The sequence below is a fragment of the Ambystoma mexicanum genome, chromosome 1q, assembly GCF_040938575.1.
Source record: "Ambystoma mexicanum isolate Mex_15411 chromosome 1q, UKY_AmexF1_1, whole genome shotgun sequence".
Taxonomy (NCBI): Eukaryota; Metazoa; Chordata; class Amphibia; order Caudata; family Ambystomatidae; genus Ambystoma; species Ambystoma mexicanum.
The window spans coordinates 1,196,174,836-1,196,197,523 of NC_090922.1; the positions used below are offsets into that span (position 1 = coordinate 1,196,174,836).

The following is a 22,688-nucleotide window of genomic DNA, read 5'->3' on the forward strand; positions in this document are numbered from 1 at the left end:
TGTTTCCGTGCCATGGAGTGGGCGGAAGCTGGACCGGCGAGATCCTAGTAGGTGGTTAACTTCCAAGTAGTCCTGTATTTGCAGTTAAGCTACTCTATCGATAATTTTAAGTAAGAAGGGGACTGTGGGGATGGGTCTGTAGTTGGTCGGGATGGAAGGATCTAAAGTTGTTTGTTTTTTTTTTATCAGTGGGAGCACCCAAGATTCTTTGAGATTATTAGGCACTGAGTTCATCTTGAAAGAGGCATTTATGAGCTTTGAGATGAAAGGGGCTAGGTCTCTAGCTGCATCCTTTATTATTTGGGCCAGGCAGTTGTCACCTTTTGTAGTTTGAGGGTTTTAACGAGAGTATGACTTTTTCTGTCTCAGGATGACATTTTCTTGAAGCTGAAGGGTGGGGTGGTACTGTCTCGAGTGACTGGAGGGGGTTGCTGCTCAGATAAGAGCAGTGAGGCTTTCTTTTTAGCTATTTTAAGTTGGAGGGAGGTGATTTTCTTCGCTAGAGCATTTTGGATGTCAGTACACCAAGGCTTATCCTTGGGAGTGTTGTCAGCCTGTGGTATCGGTTATTCCATTTCCCGAAGGATAGAATATAGTTCCTTGGTGTCCGACTTGGCCTTAGATATTCTGTCGTTAAATATATTCTTTTTTTGTGCTAATTATTTCCTTCTTGTACAGTTTGGAGAGGTTTGTTAGCTTTGCTTTATTCTCGTCCGTGGGAGAGTGATTGAAGCTTTCTTTTTTGGAGTCTTAATGCTTGGTTCACGCCCCAACTTAAAGAATTAAGGTGGGATTTTGGTCTACCTTTACGGAGTTTGACAGGTGCAATAGTGTCCAAGGCCTTGGTCATAGCATTGTTTAAGACCTCCACTAGTAAGGTAGGGTCTGTATTACTGGCTATGTTAATAGCGGGGAGAAGATGTGGGAGTAGCTTTTCCGCTGTAATATCCTTTTTGCTTCTAGTGTGGAGTGGTAGTGATTCAGATTGTCTGGCTGCTACAGGAATACTCCTTCCATACGTTTTATAGGAGCTAAGTTTCTGGGATGTCATTTTCTCATTTTCTGGCAAAAAGGATTTGGAGTCAGTAACTGCCAGGATCACCTCAGATACAGTTCAGCTGGATGTCTGTTTTTCTGTATTTGCTTTAGTCCGATCTAGTGTAGGGCTTTAGGCCTTGCTCCAGGCATTTGAAGTTGATGACGGGAAAGAGAGGGTTACTAGTGATTTCGACCAGTTTGTAACTTGCATTTGTAGAAAGCTTGATTAACAAGAAGGGGGTGGTTATGATTGTTTTACTAATGGCACTGGCGTGCAGCTTTGCAGGACTGGGTCAGTTTAAACTATGAATTCATCTGAGAAGAGTGATGTTTGAGACAAGGATGTCCCCCCCTGTCTCTTGGGGCATTCAAATACTCATATTGCTGTTGGGTGTTGAGCATGTGGGAATGCACAACCCGGCCCACGCCAGGTAAGAGTCCTTTCTTAAACATACTGACCATGTTAATATTCATAGTTGGTTTTCTTTCTAGTTCAGCTGGAATGTGGCCCTCCTGCAGTCACTGGGTGATGTGCCATATCCAAATATCTGGTGACCTATTGGGTTGCAACCCTTCATCACATACTGCATTGTACGCCAACATCATTCTGCAGACTTTTCTTGTTCTAAAACCTGGACTGCTACTTGTTCTTAGACCTTCACACGGGATGTATATTCGGAAATTTTTTTTCCTGTGATCTTTGCTATATTATATGGGGGAATGGTATAGTAAGTGGGGGTGGGGGCTGGGCCTGTCCCCTTAGAAAAGTGGTTAAGTTGTGGAGCTTGGAAACACATTAAACCTACATTGCCGGAGTGGTTTGTCTCTTAAAATTGTAAAATAAACCATTTGTTTGGACAGATCTTCCAAATCCTTAAGTAAACCAACAAGAAGGGGGGATAAATGACAAAATCCATAGTGATTGTGTGGTCGAAGACCTGTTTGTATTAAGCATTTACATCCGAAAAGTCACTAGTTTCCTTCAAGCAAAATGTAAAATCCTCTTTTGTACGGTGTCAATCGCACAGAAGGGAGTTCACCAGTTTCTATCTAAGTGACTATCAACATTTATAATTGATTTTGGCACAGTCAACGAGCAGTAGCTTACTCAATCACATTCAGGAAAGTAACTCGTTGAGTGTCTAGCTTTGACCATCCCAAACTGGAAATTTTAGTGCATTGATCTGGCATGGCCTGAGATTGAACTCCAGAGCTGTTGAGCCCTCTGCAGTTTGACACGCTGGCAGATGCGCCGCTTCGGACTGCAACTGCATGCCTGCTGACTCTGTCATCGTCAGCGTAAGTCCAAGGGGTCTCGGTCCCGGAGTGGGTCCCGCCATTCCTCTGCCTCTTTGAGGCGCTCACGGAAGCACCGTCATCGGTCGCCTTCCTCGTCCGAGGACTCCGCCCGTCGGCGGGTTGCTTGTCCCAACAAACATTCCACTCCTGCGGAATGGGATTCGTTCCGTCGGGAGATGTTGGTGATTTTTCAGTCGCCGGGCTCCGTTCTGTCCGCGCCGTCAAAAAACGAAGAAGACGTCGACGCCTCCAAGGAAGTCATCGGCGCTGAGGCCGTCAAAGGACTCGCTCCCGGCTCCGCCTTCGAGGCCTGTGTCAAAGCCATTGGTGCCACGCTCTCAACGCCGATTCTGTCGACGCCTTTTGAGGAGGCTTTATCGGAGGTGCCCCGGAGACCGGTGGAAACTCTGAGAAATGCCCTCCAGAAGTCGGTTTGGCTTGTTTTTGAGCCTTTTTCTGTGCCCTCATCCAGGGATTTGTTTCAGCCTCTGTATTACATCTCTCAGGTGGATGAGGGGTCCGAGGAAGGTATGGTTCCTGCTGAGGTTCCTGATGACCGGTTATCTGGTCATAGCCAGCTTGAAGACCTGCGTCAGTCTCTGCACGATGTCAGTGGTCTGGATACCTCTCGGAGGTTGAGTTTGGCGGGGATGAGCCTGGCACGCACACCGAGTCCTCATACCGGCGCCTTATGTCGAGGGTGACGGAATACTTGGGGTGGTCTGCACCACCAGTGGAATTTCTGCAGGATGACCTGACGGATATCCTTGACCAAGGTCCACCAACTGACCCGGTACTACCTTTCCATATGGCGTTGCAAAGAAGGGTGGCAGCGGCTTGGACTGCTCCGAAGAGTCTCCTGGCAATGAGCAAGTCTTTGCCAAAGAAATACCGTCCAGCCAGTAGCGACCCCAGCTACTTGATGACGAACCCCACTCCCGAGAGTCTGGTGGTGCAGGCGGTTACGGCAAAACAGGCGTCGTACCCTACCATCCCTAGGTACGACAAACGTTTTGATGGATGGGTGAAGAAAGTGTTTTCTTCAGGGGGTATGGCTTTACAGGCAGCCAACTCTGTGTGAGCCTTAGCATATTTCACTCATACTGTGGAATTGTTTTTGGCGGCTGAACGCATTCCCAAAGGGGAGGAACGCAATGTCTTTCTTGCCCTCGTTCAGGATGGCAAGGATGCCATGTGTGAATCCGTTCAGTCGGGTCTGGACATGGCAGATTGCGTCAGTGGGTCCATGGCGGCGAGCACTGTGATGCGCAGAATTGCGTGGTTGCGGAAGTTTGGGTTTGCTCTTGATGTACAAGCCCGGCTCCTTAACATGCCCTTTGATGGAGAACATCTTTTTGGCAGCAAGGCTGACAAGAGCCTTGAAAGGTTGCAGACCTCCAAAAGCTGCAGTGAAGTCGTTGAGCGCTGCAGTTCACCAACCTCTGCCTTTTCATCCTAGCGGACAGCAATGGAGGGGAGGTTCCCTTTGATATTACTCATCTTTTGGTAGATCGAGGGGAACTGCTAGTCAAAGGGGCAACCGTAGGAGTACGAGAGGTGGAAAACAATGTACTCGAGGTGCCAAGGCCGCACGGACAGTTGCCTCTTTACCCTCAGGCAATGCCGCAGCCGCTTCAGCTCAGTCCTGAGGCCATGTCCCATGGTTCGCTGGTTGGGGGAAGGCTGGCGCAGCATCTTGTAGAGTGGTGTGCCATTACTTCAGATGTGTGGGTTCTGGAGATCATAGCCCACGGCTACTGTCTTCCTTTCCGACAGAGGCCTCACGACAATCCACCACGGAATCTCTTTGAAGAGTCTGAATCCGCTCTTGCGCAGGAAATACAATCCCTGCTGGAGAAAGGCGCCATTGAACTGGTGCCTGTAGCGGAGAGGAACAAGGGATGGTTTTCCCCTTTTTTTGATTTCGAAGAAAAAAGGGGGATTGAGACCCATCATGGACTTGCATGGTTTGAACAAGCTCCTCAGGAAGGACAAGTTCAAGGTGGTTACTCTTTCTCAAGTCCTCCAGGCCCTTCAACTTCAGGACTGGTTGGTGTCTCTCGACCTCAAGGACGCTTACTTTCATGTGCCGATCCATCCCATGCACAAGAAGTACCCGAGGTTCGCGGTTGGTGACTCGCACTTTCAGTTTCGGGTCCTGCCATTCGGATTGACCTCCGCCCCGAGGGTTTTCACCAAGCTCATGGTGGTGGCAGCGTATCTCAGGAAAGGGGATTCACGTCTACCCCTACCTGGACGATTGGTTGATCAGGGCGCGCTCTCCCGAGCAAGTCCTGGATCATCTGTCGGTCACCTGCCACTCCCTTCACAAGCTGGGCTTCTCCAACTTAAAGAATTCCCACTTGATGCCAACTTAGCGGCTCCAGTACATCGGAGCAGTGCTCGACACATCCCTGGGGCAGGGTTTCCCTCCCCAGTTGAGGGCTCATCACATTCAGCAGATGGTGCACAAGTTTCAACATGCCCAGAGTCTCCCGGCGTTCGAGTTCTTGAGGTTGCTCGGCCTCATGGCATCCTGCATTCTTCTGGTGCCGGAGGCCAGGTTGCGGATGAGATCTCTGCAATGGGCTCTCAAGATGCAGTCGTCGCAGTCCTCCGGCAGGATTTCGGAGCCCGTTCAGGTGCCGTCCTCGGTCACCCAAGAACTTCTGTGGTGGGCCGTCAAAGGCAATCTGATGAGGGGGGGGCTTCATTTTGGCTGCCCTGGCCAGAGGTGATGATTGTGACGGACGCATCCCTCACGGGATGGGAAGCTCAGCCAACGAGTTGACAGTCGTCGTTGGTCTCCATCGGAGTCCAGACTCCATATCAATCTGTTGGAGCTGAGGGCCATCAGGCTAGCCCTGAAGGCTTTTCTTCCGACTGTGCGAGGAAAGAATGTCCTGATTCTGACAGACAACACTGTGGCCATGCACTACCTCAACAAAAAGGGGGGGGGCAGGGTCACAACCTCTGTGCAAAGCAGGCAGAGCGCGATCTCTCACGAGTGGGAGCTGGCTCAGGAGATTCTCCTGGAGATCTTCACCCTTTGGGGGACCCCTCAAGTGGATCTCTTCGCCTCCATTGTCAACCGGAAGTGCGGTTTTGCTCGCGGGAATTTCCTCCAAGGGGAGCCTTAAGAGACGAGTTTGTGGTGGAGTGGTCCTTCCCACTGGTGTACGCGTTTCCTCCAGTCCCCGTCATCCTGCAAGCGCTACGGAGGTTACAGAAGTTTGGTTCCTGGATGATCCTCTTTGCTCCGGCATGGGCCCAGAGAACGTGGTACCCAGACCTTCTTGACTTGTGCATCTGCCCTCCACGTCGTTTTCCCTGCCGAGATGATCTGCTCTCACGGGAGTGGGGTCAGGTTCTCCATCCAGAGGTCCGATCCCTCAACCTTCACGCTTGGCTTCTGAAAGGTTGAGGTATAAGGATTGGGACCTTCCTGAAGACGTGATGGAGGTGTTGCTGTCAGCCAGACGGCCTGCAACAAAGTCCCTGTACCGTTGCCATTGGAGAAAGTTCTGCGACTGGTGCAAGGTTAAGAATGTGGATCCTTTTGCATGTGACATTCCTTTGGTTCTGTCTTTTTTGCTTTCGTTAGCCCACAAGGGCCTGCAAGTGGGTACCATTAAGGTTACCTGGCGGCGCTGTCCATATTTAAGCGCTCGTCTGAGGAGTGTTCTTATTTCTCAGTTTCTCAATTTCTAAAAGGTCTCACTAATGTGTTTCCACCGTCACCTTTCCAGGTGCCCGGTTGGGATTTGAATCTTGTTCTAAAATTCCTAATGGGTGCTCCATTTGAGCCTTTACATTCTTGTCCTTTGAGACTAACCCTTAAAACTGTGTTTTTAGTTGCGGTTACTCGCAGAGTGAATGAGTTGCAGACACTTTCTGTTAAGCCACCCTTCACTGTGTTTCATAAGGACAGGGTTGTCCTTGGAGTTCGTCCTTCTTTTCTTCCGAAAGTTGTATCGGAATTTCATTTAAGCCAGAAGGTCATTCTTCCGGCATTTTATCCTCCTCTGCATCCTGTAAGGAAGAGGAGAGGCTCCATAAGTTGGATCCTAGGAGAGCTTTAAGTTTCTACATTTCATGCATGCCCCGGGTCAGAGTGGACGATCAGCTCTTTATAGGTTACGCTGGAAGGCGTTTGGGACAAGATGTTACTAAGCAGACAGTCTAGATGGATTATCTTAGCAATTTCTGAATGTTACCGCTTGGCGGGTAAGGACCCTCCGGTAGGCTTAAGGGCCCATTCTACTAGGGGTATGGCTGCCTTTACTGCCATGCAGATGGGTGTTCCTATTCGTAACCTCTATGAAGCAGCCACTTGGGCTTTGGTCCATACTTTTGGAAGACACTACTCCCTAGATACTATCCATGGGCAGGATCTGGCCTTTAGCAAGGCGGTCCTTTATTCTGCAATTTGATTGGGCATTCTAAATCTCTATAGTCTAAATTCTTTTCCCTCCTCCATACGTTGGTACTGCTTTGGGAGTCTGTCATAGATATGGAATACGTCGGAGGACCCAATCCCCTCGAAGAACAAGTTACCCTCTTACCTAGTAACGTTCTTTCGATGGGATGGTCCGATGACGTATTCCATATCACTCGCTCCCTACCTGCCCTGCTACAGGATTTCTTATGCAGCTTACGTTTCCGCAAGGCTTTCTGTGGTCATACTGGCAGAAGATTGGTGCCACACGTTCTGGGAAAAAAACGACAACTGAGGCTACGGAGCGTCGTGCGTCCTACTTATAACATCTGACGTCGGCTCGACGGAGGCCCTCGAGGACAGCATATCGACGTCATTGACGCAGACGCCGAAAGATTTTCCGAAGCATCACAGCTGTGGTGATTACTGTCATAGATATGGAATACATTGTCGGACCATCCCATCGATAGAACGTTACCAGGTAAGAGAGTAACTTATTCTTCTCTGTGAGTTCAGCGTGGGAGGTGTATGTTTGTAGTTTTAACATTTTGAGGATTTTCAGAATTTAGATCGCTAAATAGCGACACGGACTTCTGGGATTGGACTTGGAAATGTGCTCAAGACATCTATTGATCAGTCTAGGATTAATCTTTTGAGCATTTGCAGTATTCGCTAAACCGCAGCATGGACTTTTACGATGGGACTTGGATAGGGTTTTATGTCTTCTGTTGCCTTACGGCGAATATGACACTTTAGTATACATAAACTCATGCAATTGAATGGTATAATTTATGTTTATGATATATGGTGTTTTAAAATAGTACATTAATGTGCAGATGTATAGAACATTGCAATGTGAACTGCATATTGTTTTATGTATGGTTTGGTCCGGGGGGATGGGTGGGTTATGATTGCCTTCATTCCTGGTTGTGGATGGTGCTTACATAGATGAGTGTGGTTTGGTGTGCCTCGTTGGCATGTTTTACCTACCAAATATGGTTGCTGGATGGTACTTTCAGCAATGTATTCAGTAAGGTATGGGCACGTCTGTGGTAGGGGTGTCCATGGTTCAACGGTGTATGTGGGTTAATGGTGGGTTCTGTCGGGTTGTAACTGTAATTCGGTTATGCATGGTTATTCCACATATGCTGTATGAAGTGGTAGCGCCACCTATTGTCGGAGTGTGACTGAGGTTAGTCATACAAGATGATTGGTTGGTATCTGGGTGGTAGCGCCCCCAGCAGGTCTAGGGGTATGTGAGTACGGGTGGTAGCGCCCCCGGATTTGGTATGGGCATGTCTGTAGTATTGGGCATAGCATGGTCAAACATCACCCTGACTTTGTGGTTAACTTATCACAAACATTTTTATTTTTTTCTATTCTCTTGCACATGCGGTGCGGCTGTTTTTAGCTGTACTGTGTGCGCTTCCATGACTCTTTTCACCCTCATCAGGGTCCAGTGTGTGACAGTGAGATTAGTTGTTGTTGGACCTGGTGTGTCTGGCCAGTGCATTGGGAACGAGGTGAGTGATGGTGTCAGAGCACACGTCGCGTGCCAGCCCTGATGATGTGAGTCGGTGTGAATGTCTTACGTTGGTGTGTGTGGTGTGTTGTGTAATGTCTTGCGCTGTTGTCGGAAGAGGGGAGATGTGTTGTGCAATGCTTTGCTCTGTGTGATGTGCAATGTAAGGGGAGATGTGTTGTGTATGGCTGGCAGCCCATCACCCAGGCAGAGGGCAGACCAACTGACCAGGTTAGAACATTCACCCATGCATTCCAACACTCTGGCATAAACACTCCACGTGACATCACAACATTCCTTCTGCAAAGCCAGGCACATATTTCCTCCCCTTACATTGCACTTCACACAGAGCAAAGCATTACACAACACATCTCCCCTAAATGTAACGAAGCAGCTCCAAGCCATCTTAGGTTGACATGTTAAGTTTATTAACTGCTCCATAGGCATCTTTATAGGAGTCATTCAAGTTACTTATATGTTACATATAGGACAATAAAAACTGGCAGCCCATCACCCAGGTCTCTGGCTGACCAACTGACCAGGTTAGAATATTCACCCATGCATTCCATCACTGAGGCATAAACACTCCACATGATATCACAACATTCCTTCTGCACAGGCAAGCCATACACAACACATCACCCCCTTTAAATTTGCACATCACACACAACAAAGCATCACACGTCGCACATTCCTATCCCTGCACCCCTATTTCTAAGAGTGTCGGTTCAGGCATCTACAGTGTGCTCCAAGCTGGCCACATTTCCTTTGATGCATTTTGGATGGGGAAAGGAAGAAGTTGAGTGCTTTTGTTTGAAAGGTGTTTGCCAAAGAAGAGGTGGCATTTGTAGCCCTCAAGGCCAGTTGCCAGAAGCAAAGTGCATCCAATGTTTGTGGAATGTAGTCTCACAGGCAGGAAAGATTTTCCATATACCTGAGGTAAACAGCCTTCCCTCCCTGCTCGCTGATCCGGAGGAGACGGCTCATCAGGTCTCCTGTCAGGCCTGGAAATGATACTGTGTGGTCAGATCACATGGGCCCGTCGTCCTCGAATTGATAGATGTGAATGACAGGTTTTGCTTGGCTAAACATTTGAATATGCCCTATGACAGTGAGATCTTTCTCATTCAAAAGGTGGACGAGTCTCTGGAGAAGTTGAAGATCTCCAAAGGCACTGGTAAATCCCTTGGACTAGCCATCCAAGAACCTTCCTCCTCTCCAGGGGTTTTTCCTTTAGAGGTATTCCCTCCTTCGCACATCGTGGCAGGCGTCTGATGGTTTTTGGCAATAAGGTGTGCAGCATTTTTCTTGCCAAAACAGAGGAGCACAGACCGGTAGAAGCTGCTCAAAATTGGACTTGACGAAACCAACCACTGTTGGAGGAGTCTACACTTGCACATCAGGTAGTATCAATGCATCAATTAAGACAACTGGGCCTTAACAGGTTGTTTTGCAAGGAGAATTCCTCCCATTTGTTCAACCTCCCACAGGCTGTTCTCTCGCTTCCTGATCAATATGCCACCCTGCTGGCAGAGGTTTGTCAACTCTTCTGAATTGTACCTTAGAGTTGGTGCCTTTTTTGGAGAAGGAGCTGGTACTCTTTATTTTCTAGTACCAAAGGCAGACTGGGGCCGGTTTCTCATGTGTCAAAGGCTTCTAAACTTGTACCTGTGCAAAGACAAGTTCAAAATGTTCTTCTTGGCCATATTCTCAAGGCCCTCGAATTTCAAGTCTGGCTGATGTCACTGGATAGAGGAGCTACCCGAGGTTCAGGGCTGGGATCTCATTTCTGTTTCAAGGTCCTCCCCTTTTGAGAGTTCTCTGTTCAGTGGGTCTTCACCAAACTGTTAGCTGTTGTGGCCACACATCTTGGAAAGGACAATGTTCACGTCTTTCCCTACCTGGACGACTGCCTCATTCAAGCCGGCTCTCCAGATGTGTCCACCTCTTGCACCACAACTGCCATTTACTTCTGTTTGGACTCTTCCCAGAACTTCATTAAATCTCTGGTGATCCCATGGCAGTCACTGTTCCATTGTGGCAGTTCTGGACACCAACTCGTGCATCGTTTTCCTCCCCGAGAACAGGGTGACTTGCATCATTCAGATGTCTACGTCCAAGGTTGGTCTTGTCCTCTGCCTTTAAGCATGGTCTCGGCCTCATGGAATCCTGCATCTTCGTTGTGCCCAAGGCTGTTGCTTTTGATATTGAATTTGTATTGTGCTTGTACACAAGTGTTTCAGAGCATGACAAGGCAAGGCAAGGGAGGGGGAACAAGGGAGAAACAAAAACCACAATCTTACTAGGCCCAGTGACATTGAGAATGTGAAAGTGCATGGGAGAGGAGGAAGGGGAAGGTGCATGGGAGTGGGATAGGAGGAAAAGTGTTGAGCAATAAATAAAAGAAAAACAAAAATTTTATAAAATAAATAAAAACAAACGGTGATGGTGCAGCCAGCAAGTGGCAAGCGCTAGGTATAAGGCAGTAGTCAGGGTGTGCCTGGTAAGTGCAGAAATACAGGGGGTGGGGGGCCTCTAGGCTTGCAGATACAGACCCCAGTGCAGGGGATTGCCAGGAGGCAGTGCATGTGGGTGGCAGGGTGAGTAGGTACCTGGCCCCTGAAATTCAGAGGGTGACCAGGTGCACAATTCCGTGACAGAACAGATCAGCAGGGGAGAGGAGTAGAGAAGGCAGAAGCAAAGAGGAAGACTAAGGTCTTGAGGAGCTTCCGGAACCCGAGATGGTTCTCCACAAGTTTAAGAGTAGCAGGGAGGCTGTTCCAGAGGGAGGCCCCAGCCGAAGACTGAGATCTACCCCCAGCTCGTTTCTTAGAAAAATGACTACTCTGAGGGAGTTGGAGGAGCGAAGAATTCGAGAGGGAAGGTATTTACAGAGGGAGAGCTGAAGGTATTTTGGGCCCAGACCCCAGAAAGCCTTATAGACAATGCAAAGGGTCTTGAAGTTAATCTTTGCAGCCACTGGGAGCCAATGGAGAGATACCAGGGCTTGAGGCCAAGGACAAATCTTGCAGTCATGTGCTCATGTGTTTACACCAGTAGCTGCTTCGTTGTCCTTGGTCTGTCAGACAACCAGATAAGGTGCGTACAAGGCCTTTTTACGCATGAAAATCTTGTAAATACAACAGCTGTATTATTTTCCTGTGTACATTTACACAAGTTTTAGAGCAGAGCGCAGCTCAAAGGTCAAGTTACTAGAAACAAGAAGGCTTCTTTTGATTTTTATCTACATGAATGCAATTGCAAGCCATGAATAAAAGCCTCTGAAAGGGAATGTATTTCTCTGAAGCCTTTCAAAAAAAATAATCTGCACACTGTGATAAAAATAATGGTTTATTTCCATTCAGCTTCTGCTGTGTTGCACTCATGGAGCAAACAGAAGCACTGTGCATATTTATTTTCCTAGCATTTTAGGATTGTAAAATTAATAAGATGGAAAACTAAGTTGCAATTGAGAATTAATATTTTGTGACAAATTATGCTTTTTTTTTCCCCAGTGAAAGCAACCCAGTATTGCACAGTTGTATTTTTCAGAGTTCCTGTGCTGTGTGCATAATCGTGTGGAGGCAGATAAATTTTACACACATAGTTTAATTTACACTAATTATAAAAACAGTGTGCAAAATGATTGCCATGCATGGTCTAGTTTACATCCATTTAACGTTGCAGTCCATGCAGTGCTCCAGATAAGATTTGGAAGTGGGAGTATTTTACTCCCTATTTTTTAAAGTTGAGTAAAATGATTTTTTAGGGAGTAAAAATGGAAGTCCGTTCCCAATGTGAGTATTTTATAAGCGAGTAAAAATGTTTTAACTGAAAAATGTAAATGTTTTTGTAATTATTTTTTTGCTACTAGTTATTCATGCACATTAAAAAGATACAGGTTTACTGCTTCCAATCAGGCAGTTAAAATGGTTTCTTCCTGTGGTACTATGTGCACTATTGGTCCAAACATACCCATGGAGCTGTGAGGGTGAAAGCAGGGGCGCAGAATTCTACATGTCCTTTTCCTATTTTTTGTTGGCAGTATTTGTACTCCCTATTTTAATTTTTCTGCAGTATTTTCCTGTTTTGTGAGTAAAAGTGGCAGATACACCCCTTATCTGTAGGGCTGAGTCCATGGGTACATTACTATAAATGGTCCGTGGCAGCAGAGTCTTTGTTCAAGGTTGAGTGATTGTCATTACACCAATCACAGGTCCTAGCCTCTCAAATCTTCAAGACTACAATTAAAACTTCTAAAACTTGACTCTCCAGGAAGTGCAAGCACTGTTAAAAAACAAAGAAATTAGTAACTGAAATAGAAACTCAGCAAAACCTGTCCCTGTGATCATCCAGATAGGTATTTAACTTTATGTAGCACTTCGTATATGGTTCGTCCAACATCTAGGCACTGTGATTATACCTCAGTCGATACTCAGTGAATCGGCCTCCGAAGAATGTTAGCCAGTAAGATAGCTCAGTCGGTTGAACACTCATTGCTTCGATCTGTGTGTGATCGGTCGGTTGCAGGTTCGAATCCCGGCAGGCCAACTCAGCCATTCATACTTTCGCGGTCAATAAAGGAGTACCGACTTCAGTTTGGTGATAGTTGTGATAAATATGTACTATGTACAGCGCTTTGCCAAAAGCACTATATAAATAACCATTTGACCTTGAGATTAGATATAGAATTTAGCATGAAGCCCTTGCCTCGCTGCACTGTTGTATTAGAACATTGGCATACCATTAGTAATAGCTCCAGGAAATGAGGACTTTCATTAAACATCAAGACAATTCTGCTCTCAAAACGCACAATACAATTCATGCTTACGTTACTATGTAATTGTCTAGTTTTTTGTGTTTACAACATTTAAATATATACTGGAGAGATAGAATGGCCAGACCTTAGAGAAATATGAAAGGTTATTATGTCCTGATGCACAAAGCTGCCGCATAGTAATGATTTCCATGCAGTTTTTGCGAACGTCGGCTGGAGGTCACATTTTACTCACTTGCAAAGGAGAAAAGTCATTTTTACTCTCTTAAAATCACATTTACTCTCCAAGTTTAGAAATGGGGAGTAAAATACTCCCACCTCAAAATCGTAACTGGAGCACTGGTCTCTGTATCTGGCAACATCTCTGACCCATTGCAGGTGCCAAACTGTATCACAGGACTTTCTGTGGGGGCCTTGGTATGACAATATAGTGAGCACACTGTCTTTAAGGCACAGTTTGCCTCAACTGGCAGTGTTCCTGGACATCTTGTGGAAAGACTGGGGCACTCACCTAGAATGTGATGTGATGCATCAATCTACTCGAACCACAGGCTGGCGGCTAGTCCTAGTGTCATTCCTTCCTTCTGAGTGGGACATGTGTGTATACCTAGCCTGATGGACAGCACAGTGCCCTTGCATTACCTCCACAAACAAGGTGGTGAGGATTTGTCTTTTTTCATTGAAACACTGGTACTTCGGGCTCTGAAGAGTGTAGTCTGTCGGCTGTCCATCTGGACAGCGCAGAGAAAGATAGTGTGGGAGACTTGAGAAGGGTAACTTGACGCCCACAAGAGGGAGCTCTGACAAAACATTCTTGATAAAATCTTAGATCTTTGCGGTTCCCTTGGGTGGACCTCGTCTTTTCCAGGGAATTGCCCAAATCGGGTCTCTGAGGAACCCATTGATGAGTGGAACTTCCGGCCTGTAGGCCTTACTGTTCATTTGCATCATCCTGATAGTTCTTCAGACTGTGCTGCCGTTTGGGTCCACTGTGATCCCGATTGCTCCAGGGGTCCAGCAAATATGCTGCCCAGAGTTTATAGACTGGTCAGTCCGTCCTCCGTGGCAGCTTCTGGCCAGGATGGACCTGCTCTTGTTCAATGGGGCCAAGTCCTTCACCTGAACTTCAAAACAGTTGGTCCTCATGTTTGGGTAATGAGAGGTCAAGTTATAAGGAGTGGGATTTGTAGGATATCAACCTGCATGTACTCCTGCCACCAATTCTATTTGTTTGAGGTGTACATTTTCATCTTGGTGCAGGAATTAGGGTCTCGTCCCATTGACTTGTACTACCTTTGCTGTTGTGGGTTTTCTGCTCTGTCCCAACTGGGCCTTGTGGCGAGTCAGGACAGACTCACTGACATGGTGTTAAATGTTTTTATTAAAGTAAAAGGATAAAGCCTAGCTTTCCCTTTCAGTATGGGTGGTCCCTGACGATGTTCTTAATTAAGGTGCTTGTCCGTCGATCGTGAATGTTCAAAAGGTAGTCTTCTGTGCAAAACTAAAATGTTCTTACTACCACTATGAAAACGAACTTGTGTCTGGAGAATGACTCCCTTCTTCTGAGAACTTCTAGTACCAGACTTTTTAGTATGTAATCCGCAAATACTCTTGTGATTTCATATCCAACTCTTCAGTTCCTTAATTGGGTTAATGGGCTTTCTCTTCTCTTAGGATATGCCTCTTGGGGTTCTCTTATTACCCACCTTTCTTGTCTGTGCTTCATTGTGACTTTGAAAGTTAACTGAGCTTTGTTGGGCTTTATTTAATATGTGGTTCAATTGCCTAGTTTCTCTAAGCTTTTTTCCATATCTTGCTTCCTCTTCAAGCTTATATTGGTTTCGTACAGGATGCCGAGTTACTTTCCCCTTTTCCCAGTCTATTTGTAGCCATTCTTCTCATTATTTAGCTGCTTAAGTTAGTTCTCTAAAGTAACACTACTTGTACTTCTGTTGCTTCACTTTTAACTCCATTTCAGACTTCCTACTGGCATGTGTTACCTGTATGGTATAATGATCACGTTGGCTTCCTCCCATTCTTCCCGTTACCTTCGTTGTGATAGAACATCTTTGGGAGCCTTCTTCCTTGGAGAGCCTTTTTTGGTACGTGGCCCGCCCACCCCTTTTTTCTTATGCATCTCTCTCCTTGAGATGTCCTGTCTCTTCACTGTGGCCCGATCCTCCGTTGCAGGACCGTCACTTTGCAGCCCTCTTGTGCCGGTATGATCAGCAGTGTTGCCTGACCCTACTGTCCTCCTGGGATTCCTGTCCATGGTCCTGCAACCCCTTCCACTGGGCTCATGCCGTTTTATTCCCTCGTGCTTGGGGTTTGCCATCGCCTTGGTGTACCATGTTGCAAAATTGAGCGAGTTTTAAACTCTCAGGCTACCAGATTTCCTTCCCCGTCAAGGTTGACGTAGCTTGGGGCCTTCCCCGGCTGACGTACGTGGTTCTCTCCCTCTCCTTGTTAGTCTCTCTAGACATGTATTCACATCTCGTCTCTGGATTGGACACCCTTATTTCACAAGGTCTGGTATTGTAGTTTTAGTCCTAGTCTTGGTATTTCACAGGGTCTGTTATTGTAAAACACCCCATGTAGGCCATAGTATGCACCACTTGAGTTCCTCATGGGAATCCTTGTGTACTAAGGAGAATGTCTCTGCCGGTGAGGTGCCATTTGCCTCAACAACTAGGGGGGGGTATTGCGGAGCTGGCTCTTCTCCCTACCCTCACAGAAGGGAAGAATTACCTCAATTGGTCACAGCCTGCAGACCTGCACTGTGAATCAGTACCTGGGAGCTATTGCTGTTTTAGAGGACCTTTTGAGCAGGGCTTTTTTTTTTATTTCGTTAACCATCTTCAGCGTTCTGCAGTTATTGCAGGGGTTGGGTAACCAGTTTCCACCATACCAGTTTCTTTGTGTTGTGCTTAAATCTTGACTTTTGATGGTGGCTCTTTGTGCCCCATCATTCTCGTTCTTTAAGGTTGCTCACCCTTAAGGTGATCTTCTTGATTGCCATCAATTCTTGCTAGGCGTGTGAGTGCGCTCCAGGCTCTTTAGTTTGTTCTGTACCTATTATTCCCAAAGGAGGAAGTGGCCTGATTAAAAGTCAGATTATCAGTCTCAGAAGACCCCCCTCCCCCTTTCTGGTTTTCCGCCCGCCACCTCATTCGTCCACGGTGTAGATGGTTCAGCCGATTCCCAGGTGTGCTCTCAGCTAGTCTCTCTTGAACGTGGAGTATTGGAATGTGGGCCAGCTCTTTGATTATGCTAGTTCTCGTCCGAGCAGAACTATTGCCAAACACTGTCTAGGTGGATCCTCTTCTGCATTTCTGAGTGGACTACATTCTGGCTCAGAAGAAAGTGCCTGAAGGTCTTGAGGCTCTCTCCACCAGTGGTCTGGCGACCACCACTGCCCTGTGGAGGGATGGCACTGTTTTGGACTTCTTTTGGGCGGCTGCTACGTGGGCCTTGCATACGTTTGCCAAGCAAGACTGCCTGGGTTCCTTGCTATCCTCACTCCCACACTGAACTCTAATGCCATGCGAGTCCAAGGTGAGGGAGGAATCCATTAGAAGAATAAATTACTTGCCTCTTAGAAATGTTTATTCTAATGCATTAGCCCTTCCTTCGTGCAGATCTCGCTTTGCCCATCTTTCTAACAATGTTCCTCTTGCTGTTCTATGATCCCTTAACTACAGAGTGCTAGGGAAGAAGGCAGATCTGATTTAATTGGGAACTAATGGTGCTAGATATACTGCCGCTATCTCACTGGCACTCAGAGCTGGGCAGAGCCGCATGGTTCTTCAAGAAGACTGCAGGCGCTGGAAGATGGATATCGAAGATGGAGAATCTATGGGAGGAGGACGACTAATCCAACAATTATCTAGAGGGAAGCATTGTGTTGGTCATCTGCCCCTCATTGTACATCATGCAAGTGTCCAATTTCTAGATGGTTTCCTAAAGGCATGTTGTATGTTGTTCTAATTAATCTGTACAATAGCTGCCCCCACTTCAGAGTAGTAGGGAAGTGATACTTTAATAAGCAATACTATGTAAATGTTTAACTTGGGTGTTGGGCATAGTTTTTCTAAATCTTGCACTGCTAGCACCTTCCTGGTGGGCTGTTTTGTTCCCTTTTTTAGACTTATTTGATGTGATTTTCAAACTTCATTTTCTTGTCAGATTTCAGGCAATTATTTCGTATGTGAAGTTTAAATTCTTTTGTTTGAGAAGGACCACTCAAACATGTTGGTTGATCTAAAACAATTCATACACAAAGCTTTTTTCTGTTGGTTCGCTTCATACATTTGGAGTTACATTATCATTTTGTTCTGTGTTTTTCCAGTGCAAATAACTACTTCTCAGATATTGGTGTTAAAAGGAGACTGCACAGACAGGCAAAGCCAATTTTAGCACGATCTTAATTTTCCGTTGCATAGCAACATTTTCTGGTTTTGTATTTGCATGTTAAAACAACTGGTATCTGTCAAATCTGCTTTAAAGAGAAAACGGTATAACCCGACCTTCAAAGCAAGCATTGTGTGCACATTTGTACTAGTTTGCATTCAATATTTACAATTTATTTTTGGGTGCTCACCTCTACCCAACACTAAAAAACATGATGTTTATCGATGTGCCTATTTTTTTTTTTCAGTTTCAGAAAGAATACCCAGATATTTATCAAAGTCGCTTCCCAACCACAGAAAGTGAAGCAAAACTTTTTGCAGACAGACCCACAATCAAGCAACCAATGTTGACACTGAAGAAGCCGAAATTCCAGAAACTAAGATATTGACTATCGAAGTTGTGAACGTGGTTTCCTGATCTCAAATCTCACCTTATTTTTAGTCGTTACTACATTTTTTCAAACTCCTTGAATTTTGTCAATCATTCGCTTTAATGTTGAATCTTGATGTGGCAATTTGAAAGTCAATGTAGGATGCTAAGGTTTTTTCTTTGTGGCCTTTTTAGTTCTTTAAAAACACAGTATTGTCAGCTTTGAGCTAAAGCTATATGAAGTAATTAAGTACGCAAAACCAAAGGGAAGCTATGGGTTTGAAAAATATGTTCTTTTGGGAATGAAAAGCCATAACACATGCAGATTGCTGCTCATTAGAACGTTAGTTATATTCTCCTGTCCATTTCGTAATCTTTCCCTTTTGGGAAAGGGGTTTGGTGTTTTACAAACAAAGCACTGTGCACAAAGAATGGGTTTCAGTGTTGTACACTGATGGATACGTTAATCATTTGACTTCCTGTTTTTCTTTCCTCCCAATATCTTCTGTTGTGGATGGCCTCAATCTGAATAGTTCTTCTCATCAGGGCAGACGAATGGTGGATTCTCAATGCTTGCCAGTGGAAAGTTCAGCTGTGCTTTTCGAGACCTCTGCTTCCAGCAAAACCCCTTCAAGATCCTTTCAACCAGCTTTGCTTTTCAACATTTCTTTTTCAGACGGTGTGTAATCCCTTAGTGAGGTGAAATTATTGGTGCAAGCGTAGAAAGGAGGGTTTTCATCTGCTGAGACATAAAATGTCTGCTGGCGTATTTATATTAAAACTCCTCCCACTTAAGGCCCATGTCCACTAAACCTTCTATTACAGAATTCAACGTTCGCAGGATTCCGTCTTCCCTGTCCTTAGTAAACATTGGGAGTGGGAAGACATTGGGTATTTAGATGGCAGCTTGCTGGGGCCAGTTTATGCACTGTTAATGTGTGGGTTTGGGCGCCATCACATGGCATATGGTTCTGCACATTGTCTTGCATGCAGACCCATCCCAGGCACAATGGGTAGCACAATAATCTCCATGTCAGTCACCTGCTTCCTGATACAGGACAGTGTTCTGTTCTGGCTCTGGGAGCAGCGAGATCAGGATGACTGTTAGACAGTGGTGGTATGCCATGAGCAGCTGAGCATCCAGTTTCCTCATCGAAAGAGCGCGGTTTGTCACTGTAGCTTGTATTGAGGTCGTACAGGGGGTGACACTATGTAATCAATCTATGGCATCTCACACTTCTATAAAAAACATGTGCTCACAGTGTGTTCTGTGAGATCTGAATTAAAAAGAATTGGTAAAATCCTCTATTTTGGCTTTTGTAACTATGGTCCCTGTTTAAGTGACTGGGAAGGTGACTTGCGACAAGCTAACATTGTTGGTTTTGCCAGGGCAGATTTCTAGTGCATGCAGTCCAAGTGTGCCTGGTGCAAGTGTTCACGAAAATTACACTTGCGCAATGTTTTGAATGTCTTAGTCAAGACTTAACGATCGCTCAAAATAGTGCTCAATCGAATTGTCAATTTGTTTATAAAAGTTGGCTTTTTAAGTGTAGGACACTCATTTCGATTGTTTACAGCAGTTTTTGTGTAGTCCTTAATAGAAAGGCATGCGGGAGTCTTTATCTGCCAATATACTCTAGGGTAAGTTGATCCAAAGCAGTTTTGATAAAGTTCTCTGAATACTGGGTTAGTTTCCATGTAGTAGAGGTAAATGGCACCGTTTCAACGTTACCAATAAATGAAGTTCGGATTTAGGTCCTTTGTTTCATTAGTGACTTTAGCGACTTGTATGTTTTACTCGGTGACCACCTACGGTCTCCATTTTTGGTAAATTGCGTTTGTAAATTTGAGGCCTAAAGAGAACTGGCATAATCTTAATCTCCCTTCCTGTAGATTCTTCAGATTTTTTAATTAAAAAAAACACTGCAAATGCAGAATTATGAACTGTTTACTGACTCGCATGTGCTGCCGTTTCTCCGATCCTGCCTACTGTGCATCCCCTTGTCTTTCACTGCTCATGGCAAACGTTCTTAGTATAGCTTTAGATGTCCTTGTGATAGGTTTGTCCCTCTGCCTTTGAATTGTGCTCGGCTCCTTGTAACCAGTTACGTTGGACATTCTCCAGTAAGTGGCACTTGAATCAGTCTGTTTGCCATTTCTGAACCTCACTGTCAGTGCTTTTAGCCCACATATGCCTGGTCTCTATCCATGCCATGCTACATGTTGTCCCCTTTTTTCCTTTTTTGGTTGGCTGCTCGGAGTCTGTCAAGACTTTGCAGTTCAAAACCAGAAAAGACTGGTTGGACCAAAGTAACACACTCATTTTGCAGGCCTGCCCTGAGTGGGTGACTTTCTTGCAACAGTTGTCTTTCCAATCTAGAGTGTTCTATCTGAACCTCCATGTGATAGGTACCAGACTCTCCTTGTAGTGGTCGCCACTGATGCAATGTTCTCAGTGTTTATTCCATGTGTCTGCCCTTTGTTGCTCAGGTTGCCCCTAAAATGCATTCCAGGACGTGTTACACTCTACCTCGCCAAAGTTAACATTGGCACCAAATGTGCACATCTTTGGTTTAAAACTATCCGGCCTAATGCTGCGGCTTAACACAATGAACCCTATCAAACAGAAGAGGTGCTACAGTATGCTAAAGAGACCATTTTCAGGAACGAAATATTCATCTAGCTGCCACAAGCTTGGAGAATCCTGGGACTAAGATCTAGCCCCTCCCATGCATTGCAATAGGGTGTTTGACATGTATACACTGTCTCCTAAATAGTTTTAGCTGGTTTTGAACCTCTGCCCATTGAATATATTACTTACCAGCAAGTCCTACGAAATGTCTCATTTAACATTTATGGGTTCACCAGTAGACTCTGGGAACGGACTTGTACTTGCTTGACACATTGACGTCTAACCCACAGCATTCCTGTGGTTTGTTGTTGTGGGAAGTGCACTGCTCCTTTATATTATAGTCGTGTTTTTCTGGCGTGAAAACAATCATGCCTTCACCAAGGTGATGGCAACCACCACTGAATGTCCAGGTTTAATCCTATCTGAAAAAAGTTACTTGCAAACCACCTCATCAGGGGGCCTCTGACTATATTCATCTAATTCTGGCGCCTTTCTGGGTATTTGGGTCAGTACCTCGAGGTACTCCCTTGTCCTCCCCTATTTCTCTCCTTTTATCAGTCCTACTCTGGGTATGTGGTTGGCCCAGATTTCGTACAACTGTAATAAGCTTCAGTTCTTATTCTGCAGTGTGATGTTTTCTAGAGCGTCCTGGGAATAATGGCTTCTTGCCTTCATTTGACTCTTTGAACACCTCCAAAATATTCATCAGTGTGCCTCTCCTTTTATTGAAGTCAGTTTGATCCCCATTTTTATACACGTTTAGGTCCCAGGGGATCTCTTTTTGGTGGCCTTGTAAAATCTGTGAGCAGTGATTATCTTTCTTACATGAGAATTTAAGTCTGGCATTGCCACTGTAGTTTGTTATCCCAGTGGTGCGCCACCGTTGAATGAGAGCCAACCTCCTATGGTCCCTTTAGGATAAGCTTCCATGTACAGTTACTGTAGCGCAAAACTGTAAAGCTGCTTCTAGTCTTCTCACAGCCTGTGAATAATATTTCATGTTGAAGCTGAAGGTATGCTACTCGCTTTACCAGCAACATTTCATGCAAACCCCTCCTCGGTAGCTTTATTTCTTTTTAATATTTTTTTTGTTGCTGGCTTTTCTATTGCTTTCTACTATCTTCTAGGTTGTAAACTTATTCTACTGTGTCTTTTGGAAAAAATATTTAGAAACTTTGTGTGACTGATATCAGCAGCCAGTTGGTAGTTTAGTGAAAACATGGGGATGTGGGATACAGTGGTGCTTATTTTAAGCCTTTTTGTTTTCTGATTCCTCCTGCTGAGAAGAATTCTTCAGATTGCGGCAAATCCTGGAACGTGAAAATCACAGGGCATGTTCCTAAGTGGTGTTCTGATGTATTTTGCACTTCTTGTATATACATAATGGTGTATTTGCTGTATTTATATGTGGAATTGTATATCTTTATATTTATTAAAACAGTTTTTGTAATGTACTTGCTTTTATATAATTCTAATTTAATGGGGTTTTCTCATTTTTATCGCACAATTGTATATCCAAAGGTGATTTTTGATATGTTTACACTGAATGTTTGAAATCAATGGACTGCTCTGAAGCAAAAATACACATGTCTGTATGCTTGAACAGGCAATAAGGATTCTATTTTACAAAATTAAATCTATTTGGAGAAGTCTGCTACAAGTGAAGTGTCCTATTTCATTTTCGGTTTTGGCGCATTTTGATGGAGCTTGCACCAGCAAAATGCGAAATCCATTGCTGCAGTGAAGAGAGAAAGAGAAGATTGGTGTTTACAACTGTCAGATCACTGTTTGTTATGTTAAATGTCTTTCTGCCATTTAAACCAATGTGTGAGTTTTATATGGATGAATATACAGAGATATTATTTGGTGGCTGCCGGCCCTGCCTCGGCGTGCCTCTGACTGCTGCATTCCAGGCACAGCCGTGCTATTCCCTCCCATGTTGCAGGCTCATAATGTGGGACATGGGGCAATGCACACCATGGAGAGTTGTCTTTCAAAAGCTGTCTATTCCTCTCTCACATCCCTGCGCCCCAAAATGACTTCCTGCCACACCATAAGCAGGTTTACCGCTCCCAGCCATGCCCGTGCCCAAATCGTGTTTTTTTCTTTTATTATTGTTAGTCATTCATTTGACTTTTCACATAATACGAAATAGATCACCACCTTGAATAAAACCTATTCTACAAAAGCAAATTTACCTAAA

General features: G+C 45.2%; 1 protein-coding gene across 3 annotated transcripts in view; it reads left to right on the forward strand.

The window, feature by feature from the left end:
- The window catches only part of DEPDC1 (DEP domain containing 1), a 324,213-nt gene extending 302,068 nt beyond the window's left edge, over positions 1-22,145 (forward strand). For all 3 annotated transcript variants that reach the window (XM_069641927.1, XM_069641928.1, XM_069641929.1), the window contains one exon: positions 17,732-22,145. In XM_069641927.1, the coding sequence (XP_069498028.1) occupies positions 17,732-17,872 (141 nt within the window). In that variant the 3' untranslated portion in view covers positions 17,873-22,145. The remainder of the gene's footprint in view (positions 1-17,731) is intronic.
- Positions 22,146-22,688: the final 543 nt, after the last annotated feature.